General features: G+C 43.7%; 1 protein-coding gene across 7 annotated transcripts in view; it reads left to right on the top strand.

The window, feature by feature from the left end:
* Cdkl3 (cyclin dependent kinase like 3) overlaps window positions 1–17,938 on the top strand; it is an 84,955-nt gene extending 67,017 nt beyond the window's left edge. For 6 of the 7 annotated variants that reach the window (XM_076936874.1, XM_076936875.1, XM_076936873.1 and 3 more), the window contains one exon: window positions 17,810–17,938. In XM_076936874.1, coding sequence (XP_076792989.1) covers window positions 17,810–17,905 — 96 coding nt within the window. In that variant the 3' untranslated portion in view covers window positions 17,906–17,938. Of the gene's footprint in view, window positions 1–12,066; window positions 12,187–17,809 lie in introns of all 7 variants that reach the window. The other variant, XR_013111303.1, reaches the window with a different exon arrangement.
* The last annotated feature ends 1,663 nt before the right edge of the window (window positions 17,939–19,601 follow it).

The following is a 19,601-nucleotide window of genomic DNA, read 5'->3' as shown; positions in this document are numbered from 1 at the left end:
TGGGAATTACACCCTCTCTATAAACAAACTGGCCTGTGTGCTAAAGCCTGGCATCTATGTTAAAGGAAGCCTTGCACATGGGCTTCGGATGAGACTAGTTCCCATCAGTGTTTGTTACAGCCACACCTGTAAGTGTTGCAACAGTTTCTCAATAACCGGATTAATGAATGGTTATTTCTACACAGTGAAAATGACCTGCACTTATGGCCATTCACATGGATAGAGCTCACATTTTTTTTTTTCATTTAAAAAATGTAGTTATGAGAAGGGGAAGCTATGAAAGTTGAGGGTAGCATAGAATCTCATCAAAAATGTCTTACACTTGCAAAGAAATGGACTTGTATAAATCAAATCAGTGTAATATAGTAAGAACAATCTAGGACTGGGTGGTGGTGGTCTTTAATCCTAGCTCTTGGAAGGCAGAGACGGATGGATCTCTGAGTTCAAGACTAGCCAGGTCTACAGAGAGAAACCCTGTGAGTGTGTGTGTGTGTGTGTGTGTGTGTGTGTGTGTGTGTGTTGGGAGTTGAATCTAGGGAGTTGAAGAGATGGCTCAACAGATAACAGTCTTTCAGAGGACCAGGTTCAATTCATGTGTGCACACACACACACACACACACATTTATTTTATTTTAAAAAGAAAGAAAGCTCCAGGGGATACAACATCCCCTTCTGACCTCTAAGGGCACTAGATACATACATGTTGCACAGACATACACACAAGCAAAGCACTCATATATATAAATTTTTTTAAAACCGCCCTGGCAGCAACACAGTGTTTACCACCAACCCTGACAACCTTAGTTCAATCCCCGGGGCCTGTATGGGAGGAGAGAACTGACTCTCAATTGCCCTCAGAGCGCCACATGTGTACTGTGGTACATTCAAGTGTGCATGCACACATAATAAAATTCAATAAAGGTTGTTTCTGTTGCTCTGGTTTTGAGACATGGTTTCTCTGTGTAGTGCTGGCCATCCTGGAACTCGCTTTGTAGATCAGGTTGGCTGGCCGTGAACTCACAGAGATCCTCCTGCCTCTGCCTCCTGAGTACTAGGATTAAAGGTGTGCTTCACCACCACCAGGCTCCCTTGTTTCTTACGTTCTTTTTAACCCTTCCTTCCACAATGTTGCCTTAGCCTAGGCATGGGTCATATAGATGCCCCACTGATGACTGACCACCCAATATTTACTTATTCTCAGTGCTTTTGACCAGTTATGAGCCTCTGCTGACTACTACAAAAAAAATATTTTTTTGCTGACCAAAGTTAGTAGGAGCATTATTCTGTGGGCCTAAGCATAGTTATTTAGAAGGCAATTAACAGGCACATCATGTCCACCTAGAAAAAACAACTACAGTGACTTCTCCAGTAGGGCCTGAGACCTCCCCAGCTACAAGTGTTTGACTAGATTCACAACATTCAGTATGAGGTCCCTCCTTGTGGGCCTCAAGTCCGATCAGAAAGCACTTGGTTGCCCCATAACAGACAGGCCACTACTGCACCAGTGAACTCCCCTTGCCTGGCTGCCTGGTAACTTTACACTCAGGGTCTATAGCGTAGTAAGACCACTGAAGGCAACACTGAAGGCAGTTCTCCCCAGCAGTGCGTATAGCGCTCTGGTACTGTGAGCCAGCGAGGAGGAAGCTCCCATCCCATTTCAATTTGATTTATTTTAAGTTCTGTGACCAAAGCATGTGGTGTCTTCATCAGTAGACTCTTACCTCTAGTTCTGGTGATCAGTCAACAGCTGTAGCAAATTTCTGTATTGTTTTAGGGACTCTAAGAGGCTCTCCTGATTGATAATTCATAGGGAGGCACCATGTAGCTTTAACAGTTTTTAACACATGGTCAATTTTTGTCCCCTCTAGTCTCCCAGGCATTTCTTTCTTTCTTGTATTATTTTTGAGGCACATCCTGGTATCATATAATTCTTCCCTAAATATTTCAAGAATCTATCTCCAAAAGTTAAGTGCATCTTTTAAAAATATGTAATTGCTTATCACAGATACAAATTGTTTAAAACTTCGAAACTCTAGTCAACATTAAGGTTTCTAAGTTTCTCGTGTGTTATGTTTAACATTCTGTTTGAATCTAGTGTCTTTTAGTCTTAAATTGGTAATGGGCTCTCCTGTTAAGGCACTGAATGAAATTCTGTTGAGTGCACCTGGGGCTGAAGATGTCAGCAGGAGCACAGTACAGTAGACAACAGTATAGCTTGTTCACCCGGCGGGGGTAGGTTGTGATTCTAGACTTCACAAGGCTTATGAAAGCCAACAGCTGTTCCCACAGATACCTGGTGTCTATATCCCTGACATAAAACATATCAGATATTGTGGTTTGGTTTTTCCTTCTTTAGCCATTGTACACATGCTCCTTTAATATCTTTCTTTTATTTATTTATTTATTTATTTGTTTGTTTGTTTATTTATTTATTGGTTTTTTGAGACAGGGTTTCTCTGTGTAGCCCTGGCTGTCCTGGCACTCACTCGGTAGACCAGGCTGGCCTCGAACTCAGAAATCCGCCTGCCTCTGCCTCCCAAGTGCTGGGATTAAAGGCATGCGGCACCACCGCCTGGCCCTTTAATATCTTTCTTGTTCCCATCTCATTAAATATCTTTGCAGCTTCTCCTTATTTACTGTATCAAATAAGACAAATGTACTTGTTTACTGCTAATTCATGGTAAGCAAATACTGATTTGCACAGACTTACCACCCTCTTCTTCCATGAAACTAGAAACAGTGTGAGGTGAGGTACAAGACTGATGCCCTGATCAAACGAGATAACATCCTGAAAGTGAGTTGCAGCCCATGAGCGCTTTGCAGGGGTGTTTCTAACCAGCAGCTTCATCCCTCACCCATGACAGTTGATCCTACCTGCAGGGAGCCTTCCCCAGCTCTCTTCTCTCAGGCTGTCTCTCACCTACCATCTGGCCTTCTCTGCAGGCCCATGATCAAACCTGCTAATTTGATCCTACTGTAAGCACTGTGATGTTTTGTGACAGTTTGGTTTGTTCCCTCTTGTTTGATAAAAACAGAAACAAATAGAAGGGGAGGAGATGGTGGCAAGGCCAGTACAGGTACAGCAACTACAGAAATGGTGCGGTGTTCAGAGACCCACTGCTCGGAAGCCCTGAGAGCCTTGGAGGCACCTGGAGTAGTGGCAGAACTCTAGTCCTTAGGTATTCCATTGCCGCTAAGTGTGAAAAAATGAAAGCAGTCTAAAAGCATGGAAAGTACATGTTTGAGTCTGCAGGTGGCTCAGTTTGCAGAGTGCTTGACTAGCATGCAGGTTGCCCTGGGTTTGACTCTCAGTGCCCATAGGTCAGGCCTGGTGTCAGTCAGTCACCTGTAATCCTAGCTCTGGCAGGAGAATCAAGGTCATCCTTTGCTCCTTAGTTCTAGGCCAAACTAGACTACAGGAGCAGAGGGGGAGAAGGGAGGAGGAGCAGAGGAAAAGAAAGGACAGAGGGATAGAGGTGGGGAAGGAGGGGAAAGAGAGGGGAGGGAGGGAGAGAGAAAAGGAAGGCTGGAGGGAAGGTAAGCCACTACTTGTCACTGTGGTTAGAATGTGGCCTGTCCTGAGAAGAGTTTATTGTTTGACCTTTATGTTTTAGAAGCGCACTATGTTCGGAAACAGAACTGGCCATAATCAGCTAAAGCTCCCTCTCCCCCCATGGTTCCTGGCAAAGCTATAGATCTGGAGGAGTGAGGCAACCCTCCCACCAGGCCACAGTGCCCAGCAGACAAGCCACTTTACTGCCAGCCCTGGGCCGTCACTTTATGAGAAGTCACTTTAATGACATGGACCCAGTTCACATGGTCAAAATATGCTGCCCAGATGCATCGTCTCCTCTTGTGGAGGTGCTGTGGGCATCATCATCTGGTATTTGGGTGAGGCAGGAACTTGCAGTCTTGATGACACTGAGCAGCGGGCAGTGACAGGAGATCATCTAACACAAGGTACATGACTCCTGTAGCAGGTAGGAATACTGGTGTGCTGTAGCTGAAGCCCAAGGCAGCCCTTTACCTCATGACTTTGTCTACAGACAGGATATTGGGATGTGAGGTACAGCACGGCATGTAGACCACACTACCTGCTCTCAATGTCATGTGTACACCACACATATCACAGCCATATCAGCAGGCGAGAGAGGCTGTAAGTAGTTTTAGCCCTTGGCCTGTCGGGTTGGAAGCCCAACACTTTGTGCATTTATTCTAGTGAAGCTTCTGGAATGAGGAAGTCATAGTCGATGGCCTCCTTTGAACCTGACGTCACTGATGTTGCTTTTCCCTTGACAGCCCATGCAGCCTTTCTGCAGTCAACTATAGCTCACTGTTGTTGCTCGTGGGGGATAACCTCTGCCTAACAGAAGGAGATGGTCCCCTTTTGACTCTAGCTCAGAATGAAACTGTGTCATAGAGAAAATCTCAGGACAACTAAACACTCTTCACAGAGAGACAGTGAGCATTGCCTCATTCAGCAAACCGGTGGTGAATCATGTCCTGGTTGCTAGTGTCTGGTTGCTAATTAGATCTCCTTAGTTAAGGACCAAAGTTTCCTCAACTTTTATTCTCATAGCATGTAACAAAGGGCAGGAATTCAGGAAAGTTGTGTCTTTAAAGAATTATAGCTTGAGGCAGGAAGTGGGCTGAGAAAGAGGTATGGAGGGGCCGTGAGAGTCTGAGGTGCTGGAAAGGCTCCATGGCAGAGCAGCTGACCTAGGGCTTGACCAGCAGGTGGACTTGACAAACTGAAATAAAGTTGTATGTTGGATGTTTATGTGTGGGGATTGTGGGGATATTGGACTAAGCATACACTCTCCTGGCAACTCAAGGAGATGGGTGCTCTCTTAGTCTTCAGGTTAGAGCTGGAACAGCTTGTGTCAGATTGATTTTCGCAGAGACAAGCAGTTGGTGAATGACGTAGGCAGAATTCAATCCAGTCTAACATGAAGGGTAACTTTTAAATACTGGGCTATCCTGTTCTTTGTTCTAGGAATGAAATCCATGGTTCACCTCATTGGGAGAACAGGCTCTGTTGTGAAAGCATTGCTCGTCAGGAGGCTAGAGTATGCAGTGGGCAGGGAGCAGCAGGCTCTTCTGTAAGTCAGGAGTGGATCACAGAGAACTGGGTGCCGTGCTAAGGAAGTGAGATAGTCTCAGAAGGCAATGGACTCATTAGATACCTATTAATGAAGTGACAGAAGCAGGTATGTCCAGGAAGACAGCTATGGCGTGAAGGCTGGGACTGGGAAGTGTGAGAAGCATTTAGCTGCTCTACGCCACAGCCTTACATTGAGAATCTGGGCTGCGGTTGTGGCTCCTACCTGTAATCCCAGCACTCAGAAGGCTGAGACAGAAAGATTGCCATGAGTTCAAGGCCAGCCCGAGTTACATAATGAGTTCCAGAGGGGCCTGGATCACAGTGAGACCCTGTCTCAAACAGTGTTTTCTAGGGGAATGTTTGTATCTGGATCTTCAGGAGCTCCATGAACAGACCTGTGTTTACGTGAAGTTTTTTAAGTCCCACTCACCAATCCTTGCAAGGAATATGGCAAATGTGCATGCATGTGTCACTTGTAACTAAAACTGTTGATGTGTGTGACTGTCTTTCTTGTAATCCTCATGAATGGCTCTGTTATTGTGTGATAAATGAGTGTGTGTTCCTAGTGGCAAGGAGAAAGAGATAAGAAGATTAGACTCCGGGAAGCTCTCACAGACCGCTGCTTCTGGCCTGTGTTCGGGATGCACATGTGACTCCCTTGCCCTTTGTGCCAGCTCACATTCCTGAGCTGTGTGTGTCACTCTGAGGTAATGTGTCTCAACATGGCATGATGTCACAAAGGGGATTGCTCATGAAGAGACACACTCTAATATTTTCATGGTGAGCATGTCCCCATGGTTTCCCACACCAAGTGTAGATTGTGACACACATTACATTTCCTGAAACCTGACATGCCACCCTGGGGTCTTAGCAACAAATTTGACATACCCTTCATTTAAATAAATGCCTATGGGGACTGTGGCACAGTTGGACATCCCTCACCCAAAAGTGCAAAATTGGGGCATTTCTCATTTTTAGATTGGGGATGATAGGCCTGAAAAGTGTTTATAGATTTCTCAAATTGAAAAATTCAAATTCTGAAATCTGAGGTAGTTCTGTCACTTCAGGTTTCATCCATATGGGATAAGGGCTGTGTGACCCACATTTTATAGCTCTCCTTTTGCCAGGATTTTATTTGCTGCCTAAAATCACCTGGATATTATGAGCTGTTAATTTTAACTACAGAAGTGATTGAATTGGAACTTTATCTTTTAGGGACAGATATTAAATATTTACTAATGATATTTAATGCATGGAATTTACCTCAGAATGGCACAAGGAAGTGTCATGAGGATGCCTAAAAGTAGTAATAGCTTTGAGTTGATGATTGTGGAAACAGATAATGGAGCCTTACCTTGCCTGGGGAAGTGGGGCCATTATACTGTTTACTACATTGCATAAATTTGTGAGTAATTATGACCTTTATAGATGTTTGAAATTATACATGTTACACTTGCTTAATTATATGCATATATATTATACATGTTTGAAAACAGACATAAGTTTTCAATGATGACTCTTTAGGCAGAGGGCAGGGTTAGACGTACTTGGATCTCACAGGAGTGCTGTGAGATAAAGGAGAACTGGTGGTTTTTCCAAAGACTCGTTTGCTCAGTGCGTCCTCATCTTCCCGAGTGGCATTCTCTTCACCCAGCAGCCGCCTCGGTCAAGTGTGGGCTGACCTAACTCGATCGAGCAGTGACTGGCTGTATGCATTTCTCTGCAGTCTTTATCTGTGTCCTCAGAGCTTTCACGTCTGGCTTCTTTCATTCTTTGCAGGGCTCTCCACCTAATCAGCCCAACATCCTGTGACACAGGATAGTATGGTGTCTCAAGGATTACAAAGTGATATATTAAAGAGGAGATAAGACATCAAAGTGTGGATGCTAATGTTTTCAAAATGGTGATTACCTGGGGCTGGGATCAGTGTCCAAACCCTCTGAGCTCACTCACACACTTACAGTGCACTGAAACTAGGAGATCACAGCATGCTTTTTCTTCCTGAGAAAATAGAAATAATCTAAAGACAGTGTCTTAATTAGTGTTTCTATCACTATGATAAACACCACAACCAAAAGCAAATTGGAAGAAAGGGCTTATTTTATCTTACAGCTTGTAGTCCATCATTCATGAAAGTCAGGGCAGGGACTGAAGGCAGAAATGTAGAACCAGGAACTGACTGCAGAGGCCATGGAAGAGCTGCTTACTGACTTGCTTTTTATGCCTTCCTCAGCCTGCCCTTCTGTATACCCCAGGACCACCAGTCAGCCTTGGAGGCTTTCTCAGAGGCTGTGGGAATCAAGCGATTGGTCACTAGAATGACACATCTTAAGAATTATGATCTCTGGTGTGGGCTTCAAAAATAGTTTGGGGAGGTTGCTTGTGTTTCAAGCAAGCTGTTGAAACAACCAAATGAATCACTCTGGGGAGTGGGTGATACTGTGGGCCCTTCCTGGTTCATGGCTGAAACTGAGCTATGCCTGTGGTTAGGAACTAGAGGAGGAAGCAGAGCTGCTGACTCATTAAGATTTCAGAAGCTTGGTATGTGGAGCTAGGAGTCTCAGGCTGTTGCCAAGGCAACAGCACAAAACTTTCTTATCCAAGGGCTTGACCCAAGGGGAGGGGAACGGCTGGTGCCGGTTGGCCACTCATCTGTGCATGCTTAGGAGCTCATAGAACTGCAGGGAGGTCAGGTGCTCTCACTAGTGTTATTCAGCTCTCCAGCATGTTGGTTTTAGAGAGACTCTAAATGGGACTTGTCAGTGTGAGTGCAGGTGCCCATGTCATCCAGAAGGAGGTCATGATCTGGAGCTGGAGTCATAAGCTGTTGTTCTCTGCCCAAATCTGGCTGCTGGGAACCAAACTTGGGTCCGTGCAAGGAGGGGACAAAAGCTGTGCTGCAGCCACAGGAAGGCTAAACCACACTTGTAATGCTAGCACTGGATGTGGTGAGAAGGGGGACCCTGAGTTCCAGGCCAGCGTAGGCTACATAGTAAACTCTTACCTCAAAAAGCTAAAAAGAAAAGTAACAAAGGTATACCTAATAGCAGTTTTTGCCTGGCGGTGGTGGCACATGCCTTTCATCCCAGCACTTGGGAGACAGAGGCAGTTGGACCTACAGAGCTAGTTGCAGGAAAGCCAGAGTTATTACATAGAGAAACTGTCTTGGAAAGCCAAACAAGTCAGCTTTCTTTATACATAGGTATTTCATCTCCTCCGTACAACGTTCACTTTAAGAGGGCTTAAATGTGTCTGTACAGTCAGTAGAATTTTTGCTGGATTGCAATCCTCACCAGTTTTAAAAGCTCACTGAGATGGCTGTAGCTAAACCTCTGGTGTCCTTGGGTGGAAACCACCCTTATTTGTTTCTGTCACAAAACATTCACCCAAGGACATACATGGGGTGGCTCAGGGCCAGGTCTCCACACTCTGGCAAAACCACTTGGAGATGCTGCTCAGAGGATATGATCCCCACATTGCCTGTGCAGCAGTGGTATGGGGGAGCATATTTCTCCACTGTCTTCAAGACAATATGAGGTGTTGCTGTACCTAAGCCCCTTGCCTCAGGCCAGAGGATCTAGAGCAAAGGGGTCTATTAAGGAGAAGCCTTCACCTGTAGCCTCACCTGCCTCAACCAAGTAGAAGGAGAGAGTGAACTGAAAACAATGACCCCCATACACACACACTATTGGCATGCCTGCCCCCATGCACATGCACACACATGCAGATCTACATGCATGCACACTGACATACACATACACAGGGTAATGAGGATAAGTTTTAAAAAATTAATTAAAAAAGAGAGAGATTTCCACATGAGTCTGATATGGGTTACTCAGCTGGCTCCTCCTGGTTTGGGAAGAAAAGTTGGAGGTTGTATAAGAGTGCCCGTGACTAGGGAGACAGAGATGACAATTTGTCATGAGTACATACTATAGTATGCTGTTCAGCAGTTGAGCTGATATATGAAATGTGCGGGTAGCAATGTGGAGAGGCCTGGAAATTATATTGAGGGGTGAAAAACAGAAAGACAGAATGAGATATGTAACACGGTATTGTTCATATAAATGGAAATACATGCGAACATACCCGATATGAACACACATAAACTGGGAGCAGCAACTATATTGGAATGATTGCTTATAAGAGAAGAATGGAGAAAGGAATGGGGCAAATACATCTGTGCATACATATATACACAGATACATGCATATGCACATACTACATATATATGCATGAGCATGCATGCTTGCATAGATGCATGCATAGGTACTACTACATACATATGTAAACATATGCATGCATACATACACAAATGTGTACATATGCACATAATACTATATACATATACTAATGCATGCATATGTACCAACTACTACATGCATGCATACATATATACTAACACAAACACAAAACAAAAGAAGAACCTTGGGTGGACTGATTTAACAGTATAATGTGCTGTGAACTGAAAATCTGTGATTAATGCTCTCTATCTGAGGTTTAATAAGTAAGACAAACATTGAAATGTAAAAGAAAATAAAAATTGGGTGTTCAGATCATGCCATCTGAGGCTTTTCTCACCCAGATGTTATTACCAGCATCTGAGCGAATGTCACCATGGTGTTTTGATATTCTCATTGAGAGGAATTTAAATATGGACTCTGTGGGGTGTTTTGGAACTTGCCTGCCCTTGTCAGGTACAGGGTTGTATGAGGCTATCCTGCTATGTAAAATACTTAGAAATTGGGCTGCAGCAATGGCTTTGAGGTTAGGAGCATGTATAGCTCTTACAGAGACTCTGAGTTTGATTTCCAACATCCATGTTGGGCAGTACACAACAGCCTGTAACTCTAGCTTCAGAGGATCTGATACCTTGCTTTCCTCTGGACTCTGAGGGATCTGCATTCACACAGGCACCCCTCCCATAGTCACGTAATTAAAAAGAAAACTTTTTTTTTTTTAATTAAAAAAAAAAAAAGATTTATTTTATGTATGTGAGTATACTGTAGCTGTCTTCAGACACACCAGAAGAGGGCATCAGATCCCATTACAGATGGTTGTGAGCCACCATGTGGTTGCTGGGAATTGAACTCAGGACCTCTGGTAGAGCAGTCAGTGGTCTTAGTCGCTGAGCCATTATAAAGCCCAAAATAAAGTTTTTTAATGATCAGAAATGTATTTATTTTTAAATTAAGTAAGTTATGTGTATAGGCATTTTGTGTGCATGTATGTTTGTGCACCACATACAAAGGCCAGAAGATGGTATTGGATCCCCTCTGAAACTGAAATTACAGACAGTTGTGAGCTGTCATATGGGTACTGACCCATGTCCTATGGCAGAGCAGCTAGTTCTCTTAAGCAATAAGCCATCTCTCAGACCCCAGGAAAATACTTTATGTTTCATGACACTCAGAAGTAGAATTAAGTATTTGCTCTTATATTTATCCCAAATATAAAAGCTATACTAACAATAAATGAGAAACAGAAAATTTTAATAAAGGAAAGGAAATCCTCAATTCTGTTTGGCTTGGTTTTTTTAGAAATTCTATGTCCATTTTTTTTGTGTCAAGCTAAGCCTAAATGCAGATGGGTCAGGTTGGGGTCCCTGGATGTTAAGACCTGGTGTCTCAGCCTCTGAGATAGTGACTAGACCAATATAGCAATACAAGGGCAAGACCTACAAGCTAAAAGTGCATACCATTTAAAAACAGTATTTGAGGGCTGAAGAGATGGCTCAGAGGCTGAAAGTACTTGTTGCTTTTGTAGAGGATCTGAATTCAGTTCTCAGCACCTACATAGAATAGCTTATATTTACAATGGTTCTCAACCTGTGGGTCATTACCCCTTTGGGGGTCATATATCAAATATTTTACATATCAGATATTTACATTACAACATAACAGTAATAAAATTATTGTTATGAAGTAGTAACAAAATAATTTTATGGTTGGGCGTCAGCACAACACAAGGAACTGTAAAGTTGAGAACCATTGTCTTAAAACCTCCTGTAACTTTAGTTCTCACAGGTGTGATGCTCTCTTCTGGTATTCAGCCACCTGCACACATACACAAGCATACACATATCATTTAAAACAGTATTTCAGCTGGGCAGTGGTGGCGCACGCCTTTAATCCCAGCACTTGGGAGGCAGAGGCAGGTGGATTTCTGAGTTCGAGGCCAGCCTGGTCTACAGAGTGAGTCCAGGACAGCCAGGACTACCCAGGGAAACCCTGTCTCGAAAAAAACAAAAAACAAACAAACAAACAAACAAAAACCCCAAAAAACAAAAAACAGTATTTCAGTAATACAACTTCAAGTTTTATGGTTAACTAGTGGATCTAGCTCAAGGTACATAAGACCTAATGTGCTCCAAAATGGCTTGTGTTCAATAGTTGCCCAGTGTCAGGAAGATGTTTGCATCCAATGACTGCAGTCCATTAGGAAACTGCTGTTCTGTGGGGTCTGACATGAAGTGAGAAAGCCCTTGTCTTAGTTAGGGTTTTATTGCTGTGAAGAGACCTCCTGACCATGGTAACTCTTATAAATGACAACATCTAGTTAGGACTGGTTTCAAGTTTCAGAGGTTCAGTCCATTATCATCATGGTAGGAAGCATGGCAGCACACAGGCAGACACGGTGCTGGAGAAGGAACCGAGAATTCTACATCTTGATCTACAGGCAACAAGGAGAGACTTGCCACACATAGAAGACCTCAGAGCCCGCCTCCACAGTGACATACTTCCTCCAAGAAGAACACACCTCCTAATCGCGCCACCCTCTATGGCCAACCATTCAAACACGAATCTATGGGAGCCGTTCCTATTCAAACCACCACAGCCCTTGTTCCTTCTGGAGATGTGGGCACAGTCCATACCAAGATGTAGCTCAGTCAGCTCTTCAGTTGTCCAGGGTACAACGTGCACAGCTGGGAGATGTCCCTAACTCTCTGTACTCTCCTCCAGCAGGTTCCCACTGCTTGCAACATTGTTCCAGGTTGGTGCAAGAGAGGCAGCCTCAACTGGCCATCCTGACCTCCCACTGGGCCAACCTCCACACTCTACAGAGATCTTGCTTCTCTAAAGGTAGAGTCGGACCCATCCCACTTGAGAGGGCTCATGAATGTCACCCACTAGAAGACAGGGAGATTGACACTGGGAGCTCTGAGATTTGGTCAGAAAGAACAGCTTGTTAGCTGGAAACCTTTGATCTCAGAGCACACTAAATAAAACAAAAACAAACTCTTTCCAAACCACCCAGCTTTAGAAAACTAAGTCATAGAGAGTGGCCACATCAGGACACTGCTGCAGCCCTTGTTTGGGGGTCATCAAGCCTCAAGTTCTGATAGATCTCAGATGTGACATCACTGCAGACTTGACTCTTCCCAAGGAGGCCCCAAATAAACATGGAGCAAGGAGAAGCCATCCCCACAGTGTCTGTTACATAGCCATCAAAGTAAAAGACCTATTGTCTTCAATACTACCAGAAAGTGCACAATAAGGATGAGAAACTAGCCAAGCATGGTGCCTCATGTCACTGATCCCAGTACTCAGGCTGAGGCAAGAAGTTTATTCATGAGTTTGAGGCCACCTTGGGCCACAGAGTAAGACAGTCACAAAAAGGGAAAATAACAACAACAACAACAAATGAAATACACAGGAATAAAGGCAAGGGAAGCAGGTACTGTTACAAAATAAAGATTTAAAAAATATAAACTGAAAGTTACTAAAACTATGAACAAAACCCAGAAACTCATGCAACCTCCTGCTCATTGCTTGGCTTTGGCAATGCGATACATTAGTGAAAGAAAGCGGCATTATTATGTTTCTACATTTATATGGTTAGTTAGTTAGTTAGTTAGTTAGTATTGGGGTGTGGAGGTCAGAGGTTTCTTCTTCCATCCTGAGTTCCTCTTCTTGGCAGCAAGTGTCCACATGCCTTCCTATATGCCTTCCTATAGGCCTGTTTTTTTTGTTTTTGTTTTGTTTTATATTTATTTGTTTGAGACAAACTGGTCTGGAACTTGTTGCATATAGCAGAGGATGACCTTGAACCCCTAATCCTCTTTCCTCTACCTCCAAGGTGCTGCAATTACAGGCCTATACCACTATACCTACTCAGATACCATTGTTTTGCTCCAAGTCAGACCAAGCTATTGCAAGAAGTCAGTGAAGTACAAGGAACACCAGATCAGTTTGACCTCTAACCCTAGATGACATTATTGTGTTTTTTTCAGCCTCAATGCAGTAATTGTTGAAATCTGTATTTCCTATATGTATATATAAAGTATACAAAGATAAACGGACTCTAATTTGTTTTAAGATAGAGATGTGGGAGGGTTGCGTATGAATGGAATGAGACAGACATGTCGATAATTGCTGAAACCAGACAGTGGCTAATAGCATAGCTCTCATTATCATCTGTACTCTGTGCACTTGGAACTTCCATAAGAGAAATGGGAGGACTCACTCTTTGCTGCCCATCTCTTCCAGACCTGGGTTTGTACTAACTGGTGCCTACTTACATAGATCTGAACATGCCCTTTCTGCAAGCCTGAGGCTTCTTGAGACCCCCTACTCTAGTATGGAGGCTTTCTCATACAGAAGCAGACTAGCAGACTAGCAGACTAGAGGAAAACATATTCTTGGCTAGTACTCAAGATACTCTTCAAATTAGCATAATTTTGGTGGCTAGAAATCCTCTAGGACAGGAATGTCTTCCTTGGCAGCGCCTATTGAGTGCTAGGAACTCAGGGGCCATCAGCAAATGTTTGTGTTTGATTAAGAAATCTAAACTGAGCAAGGTGGCTCTTGCCTGTAAATCCTAGGACTGGGGTGGTAGAGGCAGGAGGGTCAGGGAAGTGGGTGTGGCTAGCTGTCAGTTATGGGTTAATCCCCTAGTTTGCTTTGAATGTTAAATAGTGTTTAGTTTTCCGTCTTGAAATACATCTGTCAGCAGAAAGATAGACAAATGGGCTGCGTGTTGCTATGCAGAAGACACGTTTTGGAAGATTCTCCTTTTGCATGTGGATCCTTTCTCCCCTAAAGAAAGCTATTAACTCATGCTGCAGCCGGCTGCTCTTGCTTGGTTTTGGCTATGTCACTGATCCCAAAATAGAAAGTTCTTTTACTGCAGAGCAAAGCAGGAGGTTTAAATTTGTCAATTCAAGAACAAAGGGTAGCATTATGCTGGCTTTTCTAGGAGAGTGAAAAGAGAGAGAGAATGCCTGTTTTATTAGGCGTGATCTGACACTGGCAGGGGCTGGGACCAGGGGACAATCTTCCACTGTGGTAAGCTGGGCACGGTTCCCACCCTGTTCCCCTCGAAGCCTCCTCCTGTCAGCAGCACTTCTTTCAGGACAAGGGAAAGCAGTTGAGCCATTGGGAAAGGGGTTCCAGAAATCACTGACATTATCAGACTGGGAACAATTCTCAGAACCAATAACCTGTTCTCAGCTTTGAGAGGAATCAGTACCTGGCCACAGAGCCAGGAGAGGGTTACCTTTTGTCTGTGAGATGGTCAAAATGGCTTCCATGATTCTTTCATTAGGAAGAGTGAGAAGGTGTATATTCTCTTCCTGGAGGAGGAGCAAACTGCTCTCTCTGTCTGGAGAGTGGCCTGACAACATGACTGTCAGGCAACAGAAACATGAACACCAGGGGAGAGTATCCAGAGGGTCTTGAGTCTATAGATAGTGCAAGAGCAGGAGATGTTGGTGACATCACAGATGTGCTTTGTGGAAGAGCAAAACCGTGGCTATTGTGTTAGTTCGTTCATGGGAGCATGAGAGGAGGATGATCCATGGTTCAGTTCTGTTTTGGGTGACTTTGGGTCCATCAGCATGAGTAACCTGGAGCAATGTGCAGTGGTATGGATGGACTTTAGTCAGTTAATCATAAATACAGAAAGATTCTTTTTTTTTTTTTTTTTTAGAGCTGAGGATCGAACCCAGGGCCTTGCGCTTGCTAGGCAAGCGCTCTACCACTGAGCTAAATCCCCAACCCCTCAGAAAGATTCTTAAATGATTAAAAAATCAAGCTTTAAGAATATTTATAGGGGCTGGAGAGAGAGCTCAGTAGTTAAGGGCACTGACTGCTCTTCCAGAGGTCGTCCCGGGTTCAAATCCCAGCACCCACATGGCAGCTCACAACTGTCTGTACTCCAAGATATGACACTCTCACATAGACATACATGCAAGCAAAACACTAATGTGCGTAAAATAAAGATAAATAAATAAAAAAGTAAAAAGAATATGGAAACAATGAAACCACATAAAAATAGAAGCAAGGAAATGAAACTCTAAGGTCAGTAGGAGAGGGAGATGACAGGCTATGGTTAGAGATTGGTTACTGATTACATTATTAAATTAATAAATGTATTATCTAAGTGAACAAGATCTGGACCATTCACTTGCCAGCCAGGAGAATGTGTCATGAGCCAGGGATTGTGGTGCAATTCTGCATAACTAAGATTAGCAAAGCAACAGCAGGGTAGAGCTGTTCCACTCCCAAGTATCTGTCTTGAAGAGACAGTGCCAGAGACACAAACTTATGAGCAAGGACATTTGCCACTGTGTACCGAAATGAAAATAGGAAACAATTTAAGGGCCAATGTAATGCATTATGAATTATATAAATATCAACATGTTAGAAAAGCAGGTAGTAGCTGAAAGTATGATTGTCACATTGTAACTAAATATATGAGGAAGTTCATGGTCCATGAAATGAATAAATGATCCATTAATAAAGCAAGTTATTCAATATGAACTCAACTTTCAGTTTCTCATACCTGTAGACAAACGTGTATGCCCACACACATACATGCTGGGAAGGTAGGCTCAGGGGCACATACCTGTCATTCCAGCATTGAGAGGCTGACAGGGACCATTACAAGTTTGGGGTAAGCCTGATCTATATAGAGAAACCCCACCTTAAAACAAAGAAAAAAAACAAATAGACAAATAAATAAAAACTAGAAAAAGAAAGACACAATTCTGTGTGTGTGTCTGTGTGTGTGTGTTCATATGCAATGTGTTTGGTGTATGTGTGTGGGTTTTTTGAGACTTTGTCTGAAAATAATGTTAATAACAGCTTATATAGATGGAGTACCAGCTACATGCTAAGAGCTTCACATGGAGCTGTTTTTAATGCATATATGTGTTTCCATGTGTCTGTGGCCATGTGTGTGTGTATGTGTGTGTATGCACACGTGCACCAGATGCCCTCAGAGTCCAAATCTCCGGGAGCTGGAATTACAGTCAATTGTGTGCTGTCAGATACAGGTGCTGGGAAGAGTAGTGTATGCTTTTAACCACTGAGCCATCTCTCTAGCCTAGGCCATTTGTTTATTTATTAATTTGTTTGTTCATTTGGGACAAGGACTCACTATGTAACTTTGGCTGACCTGGGACTCACAATATATGCAGGCTGTCCTCAAAATCACAGAGATCTTACCTTCCTCTGCCTCCCAAGTGCTGGGATTGAAGAGTTCACCACTATACCCAGCCAGGCCATTTATTTAAAAAATAAACTAGGGCTGGAGAGATGGCTCAGTGGTTAAGAGCACTGACTGCTCTCCCAGAGGTCCTGAGTTCAATTCCCAGCAACCACATGGTGGCTCACAACCATCTATAATAGGATCTGACACCCTCTTCTGGTGTATCTGAAGACAGCTACTGTGTATTCATATACATAAAATAAATAAATCTTTAGCTGGGCAGTGGTGGCTCATGCCTTTAATCCCAGCAGTTGGGAGGCAGAGGCAGGCAGATCTGAGTTCAAGGCCAGCCTGGTCTATAGAGTGAGTTCCAGGACAGCCAGGGCTACACAGAGAAACCCTGTCTTGAAAAACCAAAATAAATAAATAAATAAATAAATAGTAAACTAACTCTGTGAGATGGTGCTACAGAGGCAATGCTGAAATTTATGAATTAAATAACCTTCAGAACACAGAGACCATTTCTAAGAAGTGCCTCGAACATGGCTTCCAGGGGCTTTGGAAGTATAGGTCTGCTTGGATTCAGCCTCCCAGATCCAAAAATGGCTACATCAGAGACAGTGGTCTCTGTGAGAACAGAGCTGGGAGCTAAGCAGCCTTACAGAAAACCTGAAGCCCACACAGAAATCCCTGGAGTGTCTGAGAGTACACACAAGGCAGCTAACCAGCAGACATAGGAAGGACAGACTTGAGGGGTCAGGGCACCCATGCCTCTGGAGGGGTTCTGATGAACCAGTGAGGGAAAGGATTAGGGTTAGAGGGCCAAGATGTTTTATTCACAGTTTGGCCAGCTCTCACTCCCATCAACTGTTGAAGGACTGGCTTCCAAAGTCTTCAGAGGAGAGGAGGAGGATGGTACAGCCATGGGACAGAGCCAAGGGCGTAGCTGCAGTCTCTTCTCATCTCTCATGCTTTAAATATAAGCTCTGATGTGATCAAGGCACCAGAGATAAAATGCCTTTCTCAAACTAAGCAGGCAGGATCTGGTGTCCACTTTGGACAAGACAGTGGAAAATGGACTCAGGGATGGGGGTGGGGTGGGAATATCTTGGCTTTAGTACTTGCGCACAAGGGTTGAAAAATTTGACACCTTAACATTGTAAACAAATGTAGACAAATGTAGAAATGTTTCCTGTCTTCTCTCCAAGCACTGAGAACAGACTAGGTATGATTTAAGAGAGAATGCATTTTTAACAGTTTTTCTCTTCTCAGCTAAAGAAGTCCGGGTTATCCTTCAACATGGAGCTCAGGCATCAGCTTCGACAGAAAGACTTTCCAAATATCACCAAGCAACAACCTCACTCTTGAGAGCATGATTAATAAATTATTTGTTTTACCTGATGTACAGTCTGCCTCCGTGCTGGGACCTAAGTTCAACGGACTGTGTGGATGTCACATGTCTTACCACTGTGATAAAATACCTGATAGAAACAATCCAAGGGAGAAAATACTTATTTGGGCTCATGGAGTCCATCTCTCATTGTAGGGAAGGCGTGTGGCACAGCAGGAGTAGCTGACACCAGGCCTGGGCTGTTACTGTCCAAGGCCTGCCCTTATGAGCTATGTTAGCCCGGCTCACCTGTTAAGGGTCCTAAAGTCTTCCAGAATAGCACTAAGAGCTAAGATTAGCTGGACTTAATAGTATGTGCCTGTAATTCCAGTACTTTGGGAAATAACAACAATAAAAATCTCAAGAGTCCCTGGGCACATCTCAGACTTAAATCATAATATTCTGTCTTGGCCTTACAAAGGGTTATGGGCATCTCTTAATACAAAGTGCATTTGGTTCAACCTGGATATTCCACATGGTGTAACAGTCCTACTCAGAAATCCAAAGTTTCTTCGTCTTAGATTCAAGGCAGCCTCTCACCTGTGAGACCTTGTAGAATACAAAAGTAAGTGATGTGTTTCCAACACTTGGTGGCACAGAGAGCCATTCCAAGCACCGGAGGACAGGACAGGAACTCAGCACACTGCTGCAGTAAAGCAAGACCAAAGTGAGCAGCCGAGCCAAGTCCTGCTGCTTCATGGCCACGCTTCATGGTTGACATCACAGGAGGTCCTAAGGCTGGGTTGTCCTGCCTCAGTGACACTAACTGGAGATGGAGTGATCAGATCCAGTAGCCTACGGGGAAATTTCTCATTTAACCACCACAGTGGTGGACCAGGGAGTAGAGAAGGGCTGGAACCAGGGTCTGGATTGGAATTTTCAAGGGTCTGTCTCTAGTGGGTTACTCCTGCCAGCTGGACCCAACTCCTAAAGGTTCCACCACCTGTCAAAACAGCACTGCAGCCAGGAAAGAAGCTCTCGAAACAGGAGCCTGTAAGGGACACTTTGGATTCAAGCCGTGGGTGACAAGCTGTATACTGTGCCTTTGTATTTTGTTCCTTTTCCCTTATCTTCCCAGCCCCCTTACCCACCTGTCATGGTGGCACACACGTGTAGCCCCGGGATGCAGAAGGCTAAGACAGAGCAATCACGAGTTTGAGTCTAGCCTGGGCTACAGAGCAAGTCTGAGGCTAGTCTGGGCAGCATAGTGGGACATTGTCTCAAAATGGTTCGGGTTGATTATTGAAACTGAGAGCTACAGAGGTTTTCGGATCTAGTCTAGAATCCCCAGAGTTAAAAACAAATTCCTTCTTAGAAATCAGGAACATGAGAAGATTCTAATTGTGAAGATCAAGAGCTTTTATACCAAAAAGAAAAAAAAAAAGAGTAGATGCAAAAGAAAATGCCAGCTGGTAGAACACTATATACAGACTAACACACAACTGTGTATCTAAAACTATGGAAACGTGAGTCACACAGGCTGGCTGACTCAGTGTCAGTATCTGAGCTGTAGTATCTTATCATAAACTGCTAGGTGTTGGTTCTGGGAAGTGGTGATCTCTCCATATTATTTCTTTCCGCTGCGTACAAATCTAAAACTTCTCAATAAAAATGACTATTAACTAACAACAAAAATATTTAAGCAGGTGTAGTGTAAGCCTGTAATCCCAGCAC

The sequence above is a fragment of the Arvicanthis niloticus genome, chromosome 6 (assembly GCF_011762505.2).
Source record: "Arvicanthis niloticus isolate mArvNil1 chromosome 6, mArvNil1.pat.X, whole genome shotgun sequence".
Taxonomy (NCBI): Eukaryota; Metazoa; Chordata; class Mammalia; order Rodentia; family Muridae; genus Arvicanthis; species Arvicanthis niloticus.
The sequence above is the reverse complement of the archived record's forward strand: the minus strand, read 5'-3'. Positions and strand labels throughout refer to the sequence as shown.